Source organism: Anolis sagrei, chromosome 5 (genome assembly GCF_037176765.1).
Source record: "Anolis sagrei isolate rAnoSag1 chromosome 5, rAnoSag1.mat, whole genome shotgun sequence".
Lineage (NCBI taxonomy): Eukaryota > Metazoa > Chordata > Lepidosauria > Squamata > Dactyloidae > Anolis > Anolis sagrei.
Window position 1 is genome coordinate 143,276,508 of NC_090025.1, and position 19,267 is coordinate 143,295,774.

The following is a 19,267-nucleotide window of genomic DNA, read 5'->3' on the forward strand; positions in this document are numbered from 1 at the left end:
TGCAATTTGTCTGTCATATAGGTGTTTATATATATGTAAAAAAAATTACTTTACAAATATGGTGTATAAAAACAAAATAAACCCACTAGGCTTCTGCATTATTTTTCATAAAAACATAATTTTTATTCTGGAAGTGTGTTCATAGTTGAGGTTTTTATGAAACTCTTCGTAGCTTTCAGTGACTAAATGCTGTAAATCAATATGCAACTATCTAGTTGTGATTTATTTTCAAGCAGATAGCTGCTGCCTCCATGTTCTTGTGTTAGTTTTCCGTTATGCCGAAATAGATCTGAAGTGCACGATTTGTGTATGTATAGTTAAACCAACCATTTTTGCTTGCTGTGGGATCTAGCAAAATCTACATCACAAATTTTGACACATTACAGCTGAAGGAAGAAGAAGGAACGCCTCATCAGACAAGGAGGAACCAACCTTCGTGGAAAGAGGCTTGTCCTGCAGTTTGCGTCTTGTGATCGAACAGACCCTGTAAAGATTCATGGATAAATTGAACAGGAATAGATCTGAATAAAGCAAATCTGCATCCATGGTAACCAGTAGCTCTCTTACCTTTTTATGTTGCTTAGCTGTTTTATTTGAAGGAACCTGTGTGATTTAAAACGTATAGCTTTTTGCAACTTTATTACTGGTTATATACATTTGACAATTAAAATGTGCAAGCAGTTGGAAAACAGTCACGTAAATGCTTGTTTTTATAGTAGTTCTTGTTTAAATGTTCAAATGATAATGTCTGTAAAAAGCACCAATTTGATTACAATAGATGTAGTGTTGTAATAAACCATTTAATGGGGCTGATGTGTAAAGCTGTTCAAGTTATTTGATGTTTACACCTCAGGGAGTGTCTTGTGTTTAGCAGTATTTAATCGTGTTAAAATGTCTCTAACAAAACTGCATTTTTTTGCATATGCCTCAACTTGTTGTATCTGGTGAATAGCAGTTGTGTCTAGCACTCAATGTTACTAGAATAGTAGTGTTAATTGATAGCTATTGGAACCAATCATTAAATGGTAGCTTTTTTGTGTGGACAGCTTGAATTTGCTGAGAGGCATATAAAATGTGAAAACTGTACACTAATATTCTGTGATCCAAAAAAACCACTTAACGTTCTTTTGAGGAGATAAAACTGAATATTGATTTGAATGCAAAGTTCATGTAAACGTACAATTGAGAAGACCACTGGTCACTTTCAAATGAGTTGCTTGAAGGGGTGTTCTTTTACTACGTAGGTCCTGCCTTCAGAGTTCTGGGCAGTTTGCACATAATTGCATGTCAGTTAAAAGTGACTAAAAAATGTTTCCCATTTAAAAAAAAATCAAGACTTCAGGTTGGCTTTTTAAAGCAACAGAATTGACTCATGTGCTAACAAGATTCACATACAAAATTATTACAATTAATACAGTAATAATTTGCCTTAATAAATGGACATTTAATGCACTCCACAAACTAAAAAAGAGTTTACATATCTGTCTGACAAATACATTGCTTGATGTAGTCTCACATTTTTCTTTTGAAAAAAAACCTTTTTAGATTACACTAGTGCCTATCTAGTTACATTTTAGTATACAGTATTATTGTTGTATTAAATGTTTGTTCAAATAGTTCCCTAGATTTTATGGGTGTTGATTCTTCAATTAGTGGTAAGAGCATACATATGAATCACACACACACACAGAAGAATAGTAATAGCACTAAGAATACAGTTATATAAAAGGCACTCCACAAGTTTTTCAGGATCAGATTTGACCCAGCCACCAAGCAAATTTTGATAAATGAAGAGTAAATGATGTTTTTTGTTGGTTCTTTTTCTATACACATTTGTCACATCCATGCTTATCAAAGTGCAGTGTATAACTCAAACCAAAATGTATCAGGTGTTTCTTAGAAATAACGTAGTTAAACCCAAGGTTCCTTAGTAAGCCCCCATAAGGTTCGGTTATTAGTGTGTATCTTGCTAAGCAGAGAAGTGCTGAAGTTACTGGCCTGATCTGGACACAGTCTGAGTAAACCCCTTAAAATTAATGAAACTTATGTTAGATGTGAACAATGTAGGTTGGTCTAAAGTTTATGACTGGACTCAAACCTATTTTCTCAGATAATATGTACAATACAAGTAAGGATTTATGCAAATTGCAAGAATGAGCTTTGTTACTTGCATAGCTGGGGCCAGCACAATTGGCTTGTTCATTTATTGCAGTGTATTCCAAATTGTGTGTAATGTGTGGGTGTGCAAAACTTCTTGTGGGAGAATTTTAATGATTAACGATTTAGTATAAAGATGCCTTTTAATATTTGGTACATTTGAAGTGCTAATGATTTCTTCCTGTTAAGTTTTTTTGGTCCCAAGATATTTCTTATGTGAAATGTTTGATTTCCTGTGAGAGAAATATTTTGGGCTGAATCTACACACTTGATAATGTGAAGATGACAATTCCTAAATTCCCCACAGCTTCTAATTTGTATATGCACTAAAAGGGTGGTTGAGAAGTTGAAATGAATTCCAACAAAAGAACATGATTTCCTGGTTCACCTTAATTTTTCATCTTAGAACACGTGTTTGTGTAATTTATGCATTGCCTTTGTATGGATGTGAATGGGAGTGCGGCATTTCCTGAGGAATCAATCTGAATAACTCAAAATAATGGGAAAATTGGATATTGTTGAAATATCTTGGAATTGGCTTGTTTGTGTTGAGTGATTATTTGGCTCAAAACAATCCAGTGTAGTACTAATTTAATTAATTGAGCTGTGGGCAGAGAATCTTGACTGAATTGCATTGAGCAAGAAAAACTGAAGATAGCAGGTAAGTGAGATTTACATATCAATCTTTTTATTTGAAAAATAATTTCAGGTATTCAATAACCATAACCAAAATGAAAACTACTGTAAAACATGATTTAACTTTCTGGAACTTAGCATTTTATCACTGAACAACAAATATGCTGTTTTGTATAAATGGTCTTACATATTATTCTCTAGACTATCCATTGCTGGCAATGGATCTGCCAAAAATTAAAATACGATTAATTTTGATAATTGTTTTATATGTGTAGGTGAGTATTTCTAACATCTGGTAGTGTATAGTTCTGATAACTGTATTGTGAGCGACCCCCCCCCCCCCAAATGAGAATTCTTTTAAATTCTCAGTAGATTTTAACAAGGTCCAAAGATTTTTTTAAAGGCAAACTGAAGGCATTCCACTTGTAATAAGCTTTAGAGAGAAATCTGTATATTTTCTTCAGGCAACACTAAAAGCTCCTTCCAGAGAGGTTATTGAAGTGGGCTTTGATTGCTTATTTAATCTGCTTCTGGAGAATGTAAATAATATTCATGGATATAGTTGATACTTTGTATAAAGACTTTCATAGTCAAATAGTATTTAAATGTTTAAAAACTGATCAGTGCCCCAATCCTGGATATTTGAGTTGTCATCTATCAGCATGGCTACTGTAACAAGAGTTTGCAGTATGATGCATTATTATAGAAGTTGCTATATTATTAGAAGTTGCTACTTCTATAATCCAGAAATGTAATTGGCAGAGCAAATGTGAACACATTTTTCATAGATTCCCCCCCCCCCCCCCCCCCAAATATGGAACAAATAATAGTAGCTGGAGAAAATATTTTTAGACAAAGCACTTTTAAATATTTATCAAAGAGATGGGCTGGCTTTTGTTCTCCATCAGAAATTTAAGTGATCTTAAAGAAAATCCCGATTAGTGTGGCATCACTGGAGTGTATATATTAAGGCTGCTTTTTATTCTCGGTATGTTTAATTACAACTAAGTCTCTGGTTTCTCCCATCACTACAAGCTGCAAGTTTTAACTGTGTATGTTGACTTCAGTTTTAAAATTTCTTTGTTAATACAGTATAGGATAATTTTTAATTTTTCACTCGTGTGGAGTTTAAGCATATTTCCTAAATTTTATATAGGATCTTGCTAGTCATATTGTTTACTTGTTTAATGTACAGAACACACAGCCTTAAAATGCTGCTTTTAATGTTACATTAGTAAATGTCTTGTGTAAAATGTACATTTTACTAATACTTTAGTTAACTGTCAATCCATTTCTAAATCTGAGAGGACTTTTGGGGAAAACATGTCAGGTCATTTAAAAGTGTGAAACTGCAGAAAATATTGATTTACTATTTATGTAGCTAACATCAGGGGAAATATTTTTAGGAACATTGTATATATTCTGTCTCTTGTCTCTCTTTTCCAGAGAGAGGAGAGAATAGCACATGTGTACCTGTTAATTTAAGATTCCATATTTTCTCCATCTATCTGCATGCTGCTTAGTCTCTTTCCAGCTGAGAAGTCTTAGATTAAATAAAAATAATGCCATTCCATGAATCTCCATTTTTCTGAGTCAACTTTCTTGATTATGAATTGATATCTTGCTCTAATTGAGAAGCATTTTCAAGTATAGTTTTCAAATCTCGAAGTTGGAATATTGACCTGTGTTTCTCAGTCTGTCTGATTTTGGGAACTGGATGTTTTTTTCCCCCTGATGTATCGGGAACTGAAATTTTATTTATACTGATTGGCTACAACTGTTCCCTAGAAAGCTGCCACAGACTGGCCCTGGTCCAGGGATCACCACTTTAAGTATCATTTATCTACATCACATCACATGAAGAGTAGTAAGCTTTATATCAGTTGTGGGGTGTTTTTTTCTTGAAAAGGGCCATTGACTCAGGAGTGGGTGAGTTGCAGTTTTGGGATTTCAGTGCTCTTTGTGACATTCCTGTAATTTTCCTGATCTCACCTTAATGCTTGTTTAAATATAAACCCAGGCATGGGCAAACTTCAGCCCTCCAGGTAGGCTGTTAAGAATTGTGGGAGTTGAGGTGCAAAACACCTGGAGGGCCGAAGATTGTCCATGCCTGGGTTAGCCCAAGGGGGGGGGGGGGCAGGTTTCTCACCCTAGTTGTACACAGTTACTTTTGTTCAAATTAATGTTTGAGCATATGCTACAAAATTTTGTATTTTACATTAAGAGGTTACTTTTTGAGTTATTATTTTGGATGTCATATACATTATATAAACTGTTTAATAATCTAGAAGTCTTAGATGACTTTCTAGTTTTTTAAAAAAGAATGAAGTTTACACAGTGTGAACACAGAGAATTTAAAATAAGGTTTGTAAAAACACTTTTCAGTCTCTGAAATAAGCAGATGCTCTTTTTTTTAATGATTTAGCCTGCAGTTTTACTAGGCCACATCTTATTCATACATATATTTACAAATCATAATTTGTATTTGTATGTACTAATACATTTGTGCATGACTATTTTTTAAAAAATACATAATGATCATGACCTAATGCATGATGGTTCATGTGGTAGTGTTGCTATTCTTGACATTGAAATGTCATAAGGTGAGCGGGTATACTGTCAAATTTACATATGTGCTTTAATCCCACCATCCCATCTCTTATATTCTTATATCGGAACTCCTTTCTTCAGGTGACTGTTAGGATTTGGTCTTTAATCTGCAAAAGAAGTTACCTTGTGTTGGAGACAAATAAAGACAGTTTAACAAGTCATTTAAGACTGCCTTGTATTCTTTCGGTATTATGTGCTACCGTTGTGAAATAAAAGTACGGCTCCGAAATATGACAAAATTGTTCTCATTGGTGCCTGAGATAGTGATCTTTTTTGCTTTCTGCTGATTCAGTGGATACAAACTTTGTTAATCATGCACAAAATTATTTTAAAGTATTATTTATAACATCTTCAGTCCATGGGTTTAAGATATATATGACAAGTGAATTTTGTGTGTAGACTTGGGTCCCATCTCCAAAGTGTCCCATTATGTATATGCAGATATCCCAAAATCTGAAAAAATTGAAATAAGTAAACACTCCTGGGCCCAAGCATATAGAAGCACATCATTACTGTTTTATATGTGCATGTATACACACAAAGCTGTTCCTGAACTTAGGTTTGGATTGTGAAACTGTATCAAGAAGAGAAAAGTGAAATTGATATTGCTCCTAATGATCAAAGAGAAGCCTTACTTCACTTCCAGATCTAGTAGATTATTTGGCTTTTCTATTGCAAGAGTGTCATACACAATATATACATACTTTCTCCATCAAAGAAGACCCCATCAAATATTTGTAACGCTTTACTGCTAGGTCCTGACATCCACCATGTGCATCTCTTTGTATCCATCCCCTTTGTATCTTAAAAAAAATCTGAAAATTCATGTTACAGACTTTAAGCTATAGCAGTGGTTCTCAACCTGTGGGTCTCCAGGTGTTTTGGCCTACAATTCCCAGAAATCCCAGCCAGTTTACCAGCTGTTAGGATTTCTGGGAGTTGAAGGCCAAAACATCTGGGAACCCACAGGTTGAGAACCAGTGAGTTATAGTGTTGACTCTTTTGCCTAAAAGGGTACAAATTGGCAGAAGGAAAATCCAGCACAAACAGGATTCCAACCATCACTCAAAAAGAATGATGTAGAGCCAACAATGTAAACTGTTGCCTTGTGCATATTATGTACCAATATTTTTCTGATTTAGATACACTATCCATGTAAAATCATTTTTAAATAACCAAAAATACAACAAGATGATAAATATTCTCTGAAATTCTAGGTGAAACAAGTTCATTTAAAATTAAAAATTGACTCAATTTAATACTTTTTGTCTTATTTTGCTAGCCTTATTTTGCTATGTTGAACTGTAACAACTAAGTTGATTTTTCAAAAGACTTACTTAGCCATGGTCACTGGCAAAATTAATAGCTATACAGACACAGACATAATGATTAAGGTGTAATTTTCTGAAAGCTATTCTTTACTAGGAATTATTTGAACCAACAATTTTATGGGTTGTTTTTTTTAATTAGGTGTTAAAATTAATTTGTTACAGGTGATAACAACTATACACAAAATTTTATTCCTATTATCAGTAGATTTTAATGACCACTGACACATCTGAGAAAGGAAGAAGAAGCAGGTATGGAAGACAACGGGAAACTGCTGTATTCTAATTTAAATAAATGAATAGAACTAACCTGTCAGCTTTTGAAAAAAGTACGTTTCCTCTGGACTTTGCACATGCTCTGTGGGTTCCTGCTGGTAGGTTTGAATCTGAAATACACATGATAGCACCCATTAAAATCTTACTGTATTTTGTATATGTACACATGATTATTGAATTACACAGACCACAGCAAATAAAGTGGTCTGTTCTCATTAGAACTAGCAGTTTTATATTTATGATTGCTATTGTGATTTTGGTCTTCAGCGTAATTCCTGCCAAATATTTTGACTACGAAGAAACAATCGGCTGTGCTTATTTGGGATGATGGGTTGAAGTCAATCCATTTGAAGGTGTCAGGTTAGGAGGGTGGCCTCAGAGTGTGCAGGCAAAGTAGAAAGGCAAATAGTGGTTGCATCTACAATGTAGAATTAATGCATTTTGCCACCATTTTTATTGCTATGTCTCAATTTATGGAATCCCAGGAGTTGTACTTTGGTGAAGGACCGGATCTATTTGGCAGAGAAGGCTAGAAAACTGCAACCTCCATGATTCCGTAGCATTGAGCCACAGTAGTTAAAATGGTGGCAAACCACATTAATTCTACATAGTAGGTTCAGTCCAGTGTTGCTTGTTCAACTAACAAAATTGCTCACACATTAATTTATCTTGCTTTCAGATAGCTATCCTATTAACATGCTGAGAAGTCTATATAGCGTGTACTACAAAATGCCTGACATCTTTCTTTTCTCACACCCCTCCCCCCCCCCAGCACCTCTTGTCTATCTTTGTAAAAACTGGTGGAAACAATACAGAAAATGTGCCAAAAGTGCAGTAACAAGAGTCAAATGTTTTCATTATGGGTTTCTTTAGAGGTGACGTGGGGGCCCCACCTGTTAGAACAGGAGTTTCCCCCATCAGCAACATTCCCTGCATGGTTCCCTGTTGCTTGGTTCCTTTAATTCCATATCTGCCTCTGATTTAGGAAACGGTCTCACTGTTCACTCTGCTTCAAGGGCTGTGAGAATATGTTATATTGGGGACACAGGAATGGTGTGAAACTTCATCAGTCTATTCTGAATGTGCACAGGATTGTCACGTGACAGAAAATGTAGATTGTGAAAAATCTAGAAAAACTTTGTGGAGTTTTGTTGGGGAGGATGGGGGCATTGCCACCCAATAAGAATACTAAGTTCCATCAGCTTTATCATTCACAGTAACAATTTGAATAGAGCAGTTCAAACTAGAGTCAGGGATCCCAATAAATGGGGTAAAGTGACAGAGGGAATGCAAACAGCAAATATTCCAGGGGTAAATACATTTCAAGACTCCATGCTATAACGTTGGACATTTAAGAAGGAAAAATCAAGCGATGGGCAGAAATCTTACTGGGGAAAGGAACAATAGTTCTAGTCTAAAATATTGTATATTCTATATTACATGTAATATTGCAGTATAGTGGTATAGTACAATACAGTAATATATAGTGCTAATGTGCTGTGCTTATACATATACATGTTGATAATGTAATACAATATAATACTAATATAATATAAAAGGTAAAGGTTTTCCCTGATACTTATGTCCAACTCCGGGGGGTGGTGTGCATCTCCATTTCTTAGCCAAAGAGCTGGCGTCTGTAGACTCCTCCAAGGTCATGTGGCTGGCATGACTGCATGGAGCGCCGTTACCTTCCTGCCAGAGCAGTACCTATTGATCTACTCACATTTGCATGTTTACAAACTGCTAGGTTGATAGAAGCTGGAGCTAACAGCAGGAGCTGACAGTGCTCCCTCGAGTTGAACCGCTGACTTTTCAGTGAGCAAGTTCTGCAACTCAACAGTTTAACCCGCAGTGCCACAGGGGACTCCTAATACAGTATAATAATGATAATATTGTAATTCATTACTACTATCTATATAAATAAACGTAATTTCGTTTGTGGGATTAACGTAACTCAAAAACCACTGGATGAATTGACATGAAATTTGGACACATCTACTAACCCAAGGAGTGACCATCACTCAAAAAATTGAGTTTGTCATTTGGGAGTGGTAGTTGCTGGGATTTATAGTTAACCTACAATCAAAGAGCATTCTGAACTCCACCAATGATGGAATTGAACCAAACGTGGCACACCGGACTCCCATGACCAACAGAAAACACTAGAAGGGTTTGGTGGGCATTGACCTTGAGTTTGGGAGTTGTAGTTCACCTACATCCAGAGAGTACTGTGGACTCAAACAATGATGGATCTGGACCAAAGTTGGCATGAATATTCCATATGCCCAACTACGAATGCAGATGGAGTTTGGGGGAAATAGACCTTGACATTTGGGTGTTGTAATTACTGGGATTTATAGTTCACCTACAATCAAAGAACATTCCAAACCCCATGAATGATAGAATTGGGGCAAACTTCCCACACAGAACCCCTATGACCAATAGAAAATACTTAAGGCCGTCCAGTCCAACTCCCCTCACCAGGGCAAGAAAACGTAATCAAATACTGTTTACCCACAAGCATGAGGAAATTACTTATATTCGAAAGCAACACTTTCTCATTACTTTATTTTACAGATCACCAGACTGAGCCACAGCAACACATGGCAGGGGATGGCTATTATTAAATAAATAGAAATGCAATGTTGTTTGTGGAATTAACATAACTCAAAAACCACTGGATGAATTGACACCAAATTTGGACACAAGACACCTATCAGGCCAATGAGTGACCATTACTCATACAAACACTGAAAAAAGCGGAAGGGACTTAAAAAGCCTAAAACACAAAGAAAAACCATATATACATATACATACATACATACACACACAAGCAGACACAAGTATATATACACACAAAGCAGATATACACAAGACTGGGCCACAGTAACACATGGCAGGGGACAGCTAGTATTAAATATAAATATTACTGATAATATATAATATACTTATTAATGTATGTTTCAAGTTGTAATGTTTTTGAGAACCGCTTTGAGTCTCTGTATGGATAAAGTGGGATAAAGGTAAAGGTAGTCCCCTGACATTAAGTCCAGTCATGTTTGACTCTGGGGTGTGGTGCTCATCTCCATTTCTAAGCCGAAGAGCCAGCGTTGTCCGGAGACACCTCCAAGGTCATGTGGCCAGCATGACTGCATGGAGCGCCGTGGGATATAAATAATTAAATAATATATAGAACTACAGAATTACAACCAGTCCCGATTTATTGTTTTTCTAATTCCTAGGCCTGCCACGTGGGGCTTCTAGGACTTGAGAGTTAACCATATTTGGAGAACCAAAGCCTCGACACCTTTCTTATCATCTACATTCAAGCCTGATGTTAGCCACACTTCCCCTGACAAGGATTGCGTCCTTTTCTGCTTCCGGCCCAATCCATAGTGTTAGCTCTATGATCCACTTTCACTGCCTTAGCCGAATCCAGTGGCATCCTGGGGCTTGCAGTCTAGGGAGGGGCATTGAGAACGCAGCCAGAGAGCTCTTGGCTCTCACGAAACTTCAAGCCCCAGAATTCCGCAGGCGGTTGCCATGGCGGCGACAATGGAACATAGAGCTGTTCATGAAGACAGCCGAAACCCGGCTTGGCGCAGGTGAATTCGCCTCTTTGTGGCCAAGAGGGGCTAGAGAGCGCTGCGCCGGTCTTGCCTCACCCGGAAGGAGTTGTGGGCGAGCGAGCGAGGGGCCTGGTGGGCGGCCGAGGGGAGGGCGGGAGAGGCGGCTCGCGGAGAGGCGCCCGAGGCGGATGGGGATGCCTTTGCCCTAGCGCGGCCTGGCTGCTCTCGAGCGGCGCGAGGAGCCTTGGCTTCCGGTGCAATATGTTCAAGAGAATGGCCGAGTTCGGGCCTGACTCGGGAGGCAGAGTGAAGGTGAGCGAGGCGTCGGTTGGAAGCGAAGGGGAGGGGGGTGGATGTGTGTGTGTGTGCGCGCGCGCTCTCGGCGTAGCCAATGGCGGTTGCGTTCCATTGTCGCCCCGGTAACCTGAGTGACAGGTAAACTCCGAATTCAGGAGGGGAGGGGTGGGGCTTTTGGATTTCTGATCCGCTGAACTTGTTGACTGCAAGGTTGACAGTTCGAATCCGGAGAACGGGGTGAGCTCCTGCTGTTAGCCCCAGCTTCTGCCAACCTAGCAGTTCAAAACATGCAAATATGAGTAGCTCAATATGCACACCTTATTTTGCACACATGCTCCATGCATTAAACATCCATACCTGTCATTAAACATCGAGAAAACCAAAGTGCTGTTCCAGCAGTCACCGGCCACTCCCTCTCCAGTGCCAGAAATACAGTTTAATGGTGTAACATTAGAAAATGTTGATGATTTCCGCTACCTTGGCAGCCACCTCACCACCGAAATACAACACTGCCCGAGCTCTGCGAGTGCAGCGTTTTTCCGAATGAAGCAGAGAGTGTTTGAGGACTGGAACATCCGTAGGGATACCAAGGTGCTTGTTTATAAAACTATTGGCCTCCCAACCCTGCTATACACCTTGCGAGATGTGGACAGTCTACAGGCATCACATGCAACTCCTGGAACGATTCCATCTGTGCTGCTGGCTAAAAATCCTGCAAATCTCTTGGGAAGACAAGCGGACAAATGTCAGCGTGCTGGAAGAAGCAAAGACCACCAACATGGAAGCGATGGTCCTCTGCCATCAACTCCGCTGGACCGGCCACGTTGTCCGGATGCCCGACCACCGTCTCCCAAAGCAGCTGCTGTATTCCAAACTCAAGAAAGAAAAACGGAATGTTGGGGGACAGGAAAAGAGATTTAAAGATAGGCTCAAAGCCAACCTTAAAAACTCTGGCATAGACACTGAGAACTGGGAAGCCCTGGCCCTTGAGCTCAGTTGGAGGTCAGCTGTGACCAGCAGTGCTGTAGAATTTGAAGAGGCACGAATGGAGGGCAAAAGAGAGAAAGGTGCCAAGACCGGGACGACAAGACCTAATGTCAAGAGGGAATTTTTACCTTTACCTATAGTGATTCGAGTGGTCAACTCTGACTCTGAAGATCAAAGTTTGAATCCCTGCTTCGCCATGAAAACACATTTGGGTGACATTTGGGTAGCAAAGTCACCCAAAGACATCCCTCAGCAAAGACAAATCCCCTCTGAACAGGTCTTGTGAGAAAAAACTCAATTAAAGGTTCACCTTAGAGTCCATGGTGGGTTAAATCCTTGTGCTAGCAGGACAGGTCGGAGTTTTGAAACCGGAGAGAGAGTGGATGAGCTCCCTCTGTCATCTCCAGCTCCCCATGCAGGGACATGAGAGAAGCCTCCCACAAGGATGGTAAACCATCAAAACATCCAGGCGTCCCCTGGGTAGCATCCTTGCAGACGGCCAATTCTCTCACACCAGAAGCGACTTGTAGTTTCTCAAGTTGCTCCTGAAATGGAAAAAAACCAAAAACAAAATAACCTAAGAGTCATTCTAAATCAAAAACAACCTGAAGGCAAAAAAAAAAAACCCCCAAAAAAACCCCATAACTATGTAGGAGTGTACTACCAAATTGCAGTCCTTGTCTTTGTTTTAAATCTGGTCCTTAGATTTAAATATTGGTCATTTTGTTTAAATATGGGCCATTCCACAGTGGATGGGATATAAACCTCTTGATCATTCCATATATATCGATATAGAATTTGTACAGCTGTATACAGTGGAAGAATTGAACTTATTATGGTACTGTGTCAGTGATATAAAATTTGCTTATCTGAAGAGAGACAAATTTCTGAATCTTCGTTTTCTTTTTTTTATCTATTGGAAGGGTGTGACTATTGTGAAACCCATAGTTTATGGGAACGTGGCACGCTATTTTGGAAAGAAACGAGAAGAAGATGGACACACGCATCAGTGGACAGTGTATGTGAAACCTTACAGAAATGAGGTAGGCAAAAAAGGGAGAAATGTACTAGAATCCTATCCTGAACACTTCCGATGTATCTCGATTCTACTCGCTTAAGATAAATAGGACCTGAATACCTTAAAGGCTTTGCCACTAGGCTTTGGTTAGTATTTGGATGGGAGACTGTCAGTGAATACCAGGTGCTAGGTTGCTTCTGGAGCATGGCCATACAGCCCAGAAAACTCTCAGCAACACAGTGATTCTGACCATGAAAGCCTTCAACACCACATGAATACCAGATACTATTGGGTTATATTTTAGAAGAGGGAATTGGAAAAAAAACTATCTCTGAGTATTCATTGTCTTAGAAAACCTTGTAAAATCCATGGCGTTGCCTTAATTCGACAGCAACTTGAAGACACACATACAAAGGTATAATTTAAGTTTCCAAAAAAAGAAACCATACAGCAAACAAATGATAGGTATATAGAAAAAGTGATATGAATAACCTAGGGACAATCGTGATCTGAAGAAATTGACCTTTTGGAAATCCTCATTGGTTGGAATTTGAAGTGCCGCATTCATTTCTTGGTAAATTTACTCAGCATTGGGTGCTTCTTTCAGAAAGCTTCTTGATTGAAAATTAGAGGTCATACAAATGGTAATACCCCAGTAAACCTATCTGGTAGGTTGAAGTAGACAATGAAACAATATAAAATGTGTTACTAAATGTGTAAGTAAGTGTTGGCTATATTTGTTCTAGGATATGTCTGCCTATGTAAAGAAAATCCAGTTTAAATTGCACGAAAGCTATGGTAATCCACTGAGAGGTATGGTGTCAATATGACTTACTTATTGTTTTAGTACATACACTTTTTCTTCACTTTTCAAAGATAGTGTGGTTTGCAGCCTTTCCATCTTTTCTGTTTTAGTTGTAACGAAGCCACCATATGAAATCACGGAAACAGGCTGGGGTGAATTTGAAATCATCATCAAGATATTTTTTATCGATCCTAATGAAAGACCTGTAAGTATTCCTTCCATCTCTAGCAAAAACCTACTTTTCATACCTAATTGAATTGAAGGTGAGGAGGCCCTCCTTTTGCTCTCACCACCGTCACAAGCATGGCTGGTGGGGACGAGGGAGAGGGCCTTCTCGGTGATGGCCCTCTGACTTTGGAATACTCTTTCCAGGGAAATTAGGCAAGCCCCCACACTGTCCTCCTTTTGCAGAGATTTGAAAACCTGGATGTTTCAGCAAGCATTTGAGAACAACTAGTCCCTAGTTATAAATGCCCAGTTCCTAGGTCTCCTGATAATATTATATTCTCTGCACTTCATCCAATTCCCCATCACTATGGTACGCTGCTTTGCTCTATCCCATGCTTGGTCACGCTCATTTTAGTAATTCTGGTTATTGTTTTTTGTCGAGCATTGTTTTGATGGAGTTTCAATGCTGCTGGTTTATACTCTCATGTTTTATTTAATTGTGTTTTTATTTTATTTTGTTATATTTTATTATATTCTTATTTTAATTGTGTTTTTAATTAATGGATTTTTTGTTTTTATGTCTTGTGGACATTCTGTCCCATATGTAAGCCACCCCGAGTACCTTCGGGGAGATGGTAGTGGGGTATAAGAATGAAGTTTTTTATATATACAGTATATCGGCGTCCCCAGTGGCGCAGTGGGTTAAACCACTAAGCTGCTGAGCTTCTTGACCAAAAGGTCACAGGTTCAAATCTGGGGAGCGGGGTGAGCTTCCACTGTCAACCCCAGCTTCTGCCAACCTAGCAGTTCAAAAACATGCAAATGTGAGTAGATCAATACGTACCACTCCGGTGGGAAGGTAAGGGCGTTCCATGCAGTCATGCCGGCCACATGACCTTGGAGGTGTTTACGGACAATGCCAGCTCTTTGGCTTAGAAATTGAGATGAGCACCAACCCCCAGAGTCAAACACAACTGGACTTAATGTCAGGGGAAAACCTTTACTCTCTCTCTCTCTCTATATATATATACAGACTTAGTCAAAATGCATAGGCCAATAAGCCATTCAATTGAATGGCTTATTGGCCTATGCATTTTGACTAACCCTGTATAATGGTGTTTCATAGCAGCTATCACTGATTTATTCCTACATGCCAGAAAGTGTCTTGGTCTTTAAAAGCTGCTTCTTCAGAAATTCTTCATTTCAAACTACTAATAAAAGCCCAGTGTATCAGTTTCAGTAAGTCTTTTTTCAAGAAATGTACTATATAGCCTGCTGCAGGACACTGAAGTCTGGAGGACACCATTGGGAGAGGTTTACCCCCCCCCTCCTTCGTCCAACCAGGTCTCAGTAATGCAAGCCAGGTCGGTATGCCCTTCTAAGATTAAATCTTGGATGGCAGTTGTCTTACCATTCACTGACCTGGCATTGAGCAGCAGGACTTTCAACCCCAGGGGCCTGCCTTCTTGGTTACCCAGACTATTGGTAGAAGGGGGTGTCCAGGAGCCACAATAAATCTCTTGCGCTTTCTGAGCCGCCTCTTCCTCCTACCACATCTTCCATGATGTTGGCTCACAGGAATAGTAATCCATCCTGCCCCTCATTATACCACTTCATTCCCATGATGTTAATTGGCTGTTAAGATGTTAGGTTCTTACATTTGACAATCCTTAGAACACAATATTAACAAGGATTTATAACTTTCAAGGTCTTATTGCCAGATTAATAATACAATTCCTTAAAGCTCTCCCCAATGTTCCTACCTCCCTCTCTATGTGGCCTCGCTCCCTTTCTTTATATCCTAGTACATCACTAGGATCAAAGTCCTGTTGGGTACAAGTTGAGTAGGGTAAAGCAAACCTAGGCTATGTTGTAGCATAGTTTTTTAAATAGTAAACAGGATTTTTTTTCCTCTGTAGGTGACCCTGTATCATCTATTGAAGCTGTTTCAATCTGATACTAATGCAATCTTGGGGAAGAAAACAGTAGTTTCTGAATTTTATGATGAGATGGTAAGAAAACAAACTGTTAAAGAAAATGTGTTTCGCAGCTTCAGAAACTCAGCTCCAGAAATTCATTCTTTTTTTCTGCGTTAGATTTTTCAGGATCCTACTGCTATGATGCAGCAGCTCTTGACCACTTCTCGTCAGTTAACGCTTGGCGCTTATAAGCATGAAACAGAGTGTAAGTGTTGAATGCCACTGCTTGGTTGAATTAGAATTTGGTCTTTAAATGCTTTATTGCTTCTTTTGAGAATGAAAGCCTAGGCCATAACTTTACATGATTCTTTATAGTATACACAAAATGTAGTTTGAAAAAAATAAATTCATAGAATCATAGAATCAAAGAGTTGGAAGAGACCTCATGGGCCATCCAGTCCAACCCCCTGCCAAGAAGCAGGAATATTGCATTCAAATCACCCCTGACAGATGGCCATCCAGCCTCTGCTTAAAGCTTCCAAAGAAGGAGCCTCCACCACACTCCGGGGCAGAGAGTTCCACTGCTGAACGGCTCTCACAGTCAGGAAGTTCTTCCTAATGTTCAGATGGAATCTCCTCTCTTGTAGTTTGAAGCCATTGTTCCGCGTCCTAGTCTCCAAGGAAGCAGAAAACAAGCTTGCTCCCTCCTCCCTGTGGCTTCCTCTCACATATTTATACATGGCTATCATATCTCCTCTCAGCCTTCTCTTCTTCAGGCTAAACATGCCCAGTTCCCTAAGCCACTCCTCATAGGGCTTGTTCTCCAGGCCCTTGATCATTTTAGTCGCCCTCCTCTGGACACATTCCAGCTTGTCAATATCTCTCTTGAATTGTGGTGCCCAGAATTGGACACAATATTCCAGATGTGGTCTAACCAAAGCAGAATAGAGGGGTAGCATTACTTCCTTAGATCTAGACACTATGCTCCTATTGATGCAGGCCAAAATCCCATTGGCTTTTTTTGCCACCACATCACATTGTTGGCTCATGTTTAACTTGTTGTCCACGAGGACTCCAAGATCTTTTTCACACGTACTGCTCTCGAGCCAGGCGTCCCCCATTCTGTATCTTTGCATTTCATTTTTTCTGCCAAAGTGGAGTATCTTGCATTTGTCACTGTTGAACTTCATTTTGTTAGTTTTGGCCCATCTCTCTAATCTGTCAAGATCGTTTTGAATTCTGCTCCTGTCCTCTGGACTATTGGCTATCCCTCCCAATTTGGTGTCGTCTGCAAACTTGATGATCATGCCTTCTAGCCCTTCATCTAAGTCATTAATAAAGATGTTGAACAGGACCGGGCCCAGGACGGAACCCTGCGGCACTCCACTTGTCACTTCTTTCCAAGATGAAGAGGAAGCATTAGTGAGCACTCTCTGTGTTCGTCCACTTAACCAATTACAGATCCACCTCACCGTAGTTTTGCCTAGCCCACATTGGACTAGTTTCCTTGCCAGATTACTCTTATTTACATTTATTTTTATGATGGCAGTATTTTTATGAAGTCCCTTGTTGGTGTCAGCAGAGAGCAATCAACCTGCAGAGTATTGCAGTGTACGAAATCCTTTCTTATGTGCAGCACTGATGCAGCATATGGTAAAATGCTCCTGTCATAGCTGCTAACTTAAATTCTAGCTTCTCAAGATACATTTCTTAAGCTGTATCTACATTTGTGTTGGAGGAAGCAATCTTCTCAAGCCTCCTGTATATGATCTTTGTCTTTTTAATAATGTATACATTATATAATTACAAGATATATAATTGTATGTATATATATTTTGTAAGTCACTCTGAGTCCCCTTCGGGGTGAGAAGGATAGCATATAAATGTCACAAATAAATGAATAAATAAATAAATCATGTGTTATTTATTACCTGAAGTATATGTCCTATTTGATTTGCAGTTTCCTTATCTCTATATACCTAAAGCAGAGGGAGGGGATGCAGTCACATGACTGACTCAGTGACAGTTTTAGAGTATTCAGTTTTAAATAGGATGACAGTTAGGGAATGTCGGTTGAACCTTGAGCCTATCAGAATGTTGGTTGGTGCTTGAGTTTGTTAGAGTGCAGAAGCCTTGAGCCTGTTGGGGAAAACCATCAAAATATCCAGGCATGTCCTGGGCAACGTCCTTGCAGACAGCCATTTCTCTCACACCAGAAGCAACTTGCAGTTTCTCAAGTCGCTCCTGACATGAAAATAAAATCAAACAGAAACAAAATATCCACATGCCCAGCTATCATCTTTATCAATTAAATTTTGCTACTCCAATTAGATTGTGATCTTAACCGTTCATGATCTATACCCTGATGGTCAGTGATCCTAACAGGTCATGATCCATTATCCCCAATAATTTGTGCTATAATTTAGAAATAAAGCTTGTTAAACATAAACACACCAATGTTTGATGTCCATCAAGGCAGGAAAAATAAAGTCGATGAAATGGGATGACCCTCTTTTCTTAAATATTCATATATACTTTGATTAAGGCCCTGAAATAAATTCTGCATACCTTTCTTCCTTTTAGTTGCCAATGTCGAGGTCAAAACCCGGGAGAAGTTGGAAGCTGCCAAGAAGAAAACTAGTTTTGAGATTGCCGAACTGAAAGAAAGATTAAAAGCAAGTCGCGAAACTATCAACTGCTTGAAAAACGAAATCAGGAAACTAGAGGATGACGACCAGTCCAAAGAGATATAACTCATATCTGCTCTTTAATAGGACTAAAAATAAGCCTTCTGGTAATGAAATTATTAATGCTTTCTCCAAGGTTTAATAGTGATGATGGAATATAAGAAGATTCTGGAGGCAGGAGGGTGAGAGGTTTGTGTATGTTTTTGTGTGTGTTTGTGTGTGCGAGAGAGAGGTTCATCATGGAGCATTTCACTATTAAATGTTTTTAAAATAAAGAATATTTTCATGGTTGAAATAAAATTGTCTTTTTGTTTTATTTAAATAGCATAGTTCTCTGTTTTTAAAAAGGAAGGAAAAAAGTTGCCCCCCTCCCATATTGCTTTGAGAGTTTCGTGGACATCTTCCTTTAGTAATTTCTTTGAGCCTTATATGAACCCTACTATAATATTGGTGTTAGATGTTTAGAAAGTGTACTGTTGGCTCACTTGATAGGAATACATTGACCTAGATAAGAAGACATCTTTGATGCATTGAAGATAAAGTAACTCCCGTTTTTACTTGCCTTTAATTTTTGACTTTGTCAGAATCATATGATAAAGAAGAAGTATAATTATGGATTATGCATTGATGCAAATTGAAAACTGATCATAGCCCTAAGTGAATTCATTATGGTAGCAATGTCTGTTGCTTTGAGTTCTAAAAATAAAATACTTTTATGAAACATGTATGTATTTTTTTTCTTTAGTACATGTGATTTGTTTTTCCAACAGGCAAATTTCCAAGTAAGAGATAAATAACTTAGTAGAA

The 19,267-nt window shown here is 38.8% G+C and overlaps 2 protein-coding genes across 5 annotated transcripts in view; both read left to right on the top strand.

Moving 5' to 3' along the window:
- Window positions 1–5,564, top strand: part of CPSF6 (cleavage and polyadenylation specific factor 6) — a 39,015-nt gene extending 33,451 nt beyond the window's left edge. For all 4 annotated transcript variants that reach the window (XM_060777479.2, XM_060777476.2, XM_060777477.2 and 1 more), the window contains one exon: window positions 387–5,564. The gene's annotated coding sequence lies outside the window, so the exon portion shown is untranslated. The remainder of the gene's footprint in view (window positions 1–386) is intronic.
- Window positions 5,565–10,486: 4,922 nt separating this feature from the next.
- Window positions 10,487–18,760, top strand: YEATS4 (YEATS domain containing 4). The gene is made up of 7 exons (XM_060777481.2): window positions 10,487–10,891; window positions 12,787–12,906; window positions 13,628–13,694; window positions 13,797–13,891; window positions 15,774–15,866; window positions 15,951–16,038; window positions 18,357–18,760. Exons 1-7 carry the CDS (start codon window positions 10,841–10,843, stop codon window positions 18,524–18,526), a joined length of 684 nt encoding a protein of 227 aa, XP_060633464.2. The 5' UTR covers window positions 10,487–10,840; the 3' UTR covers window positions 18,527–18,760.
- Window positions 18,761–19,267: the final 507 nt, after the last annotated feature.

Excerpts from the sequence above, each read along its gene's own strand:
- YEATS4 (XM_060777481.2), top strand. The coding sequence starts at position 10,841 with ATGTTCAAGAGAATGGCCGAGTTCGGGCCTGACTCGGGAGGCAGAGTG. Across the intron at positions 13,892-15,773 it reads TCGATCCTAATGAAAGACCT|GTGACCCTGTATCATCTATT; the intron begins GTAAGTATTCCT and ends TTTCCTCTGTAG. Across the intron at positions 15,867-15,950 it reads CTGAATTTTATGATGAGATG|ATTTTTCAGGATCCTACTGC; the intron begins GTAAGAAAACAA and ends TTTCTGCGTTAG.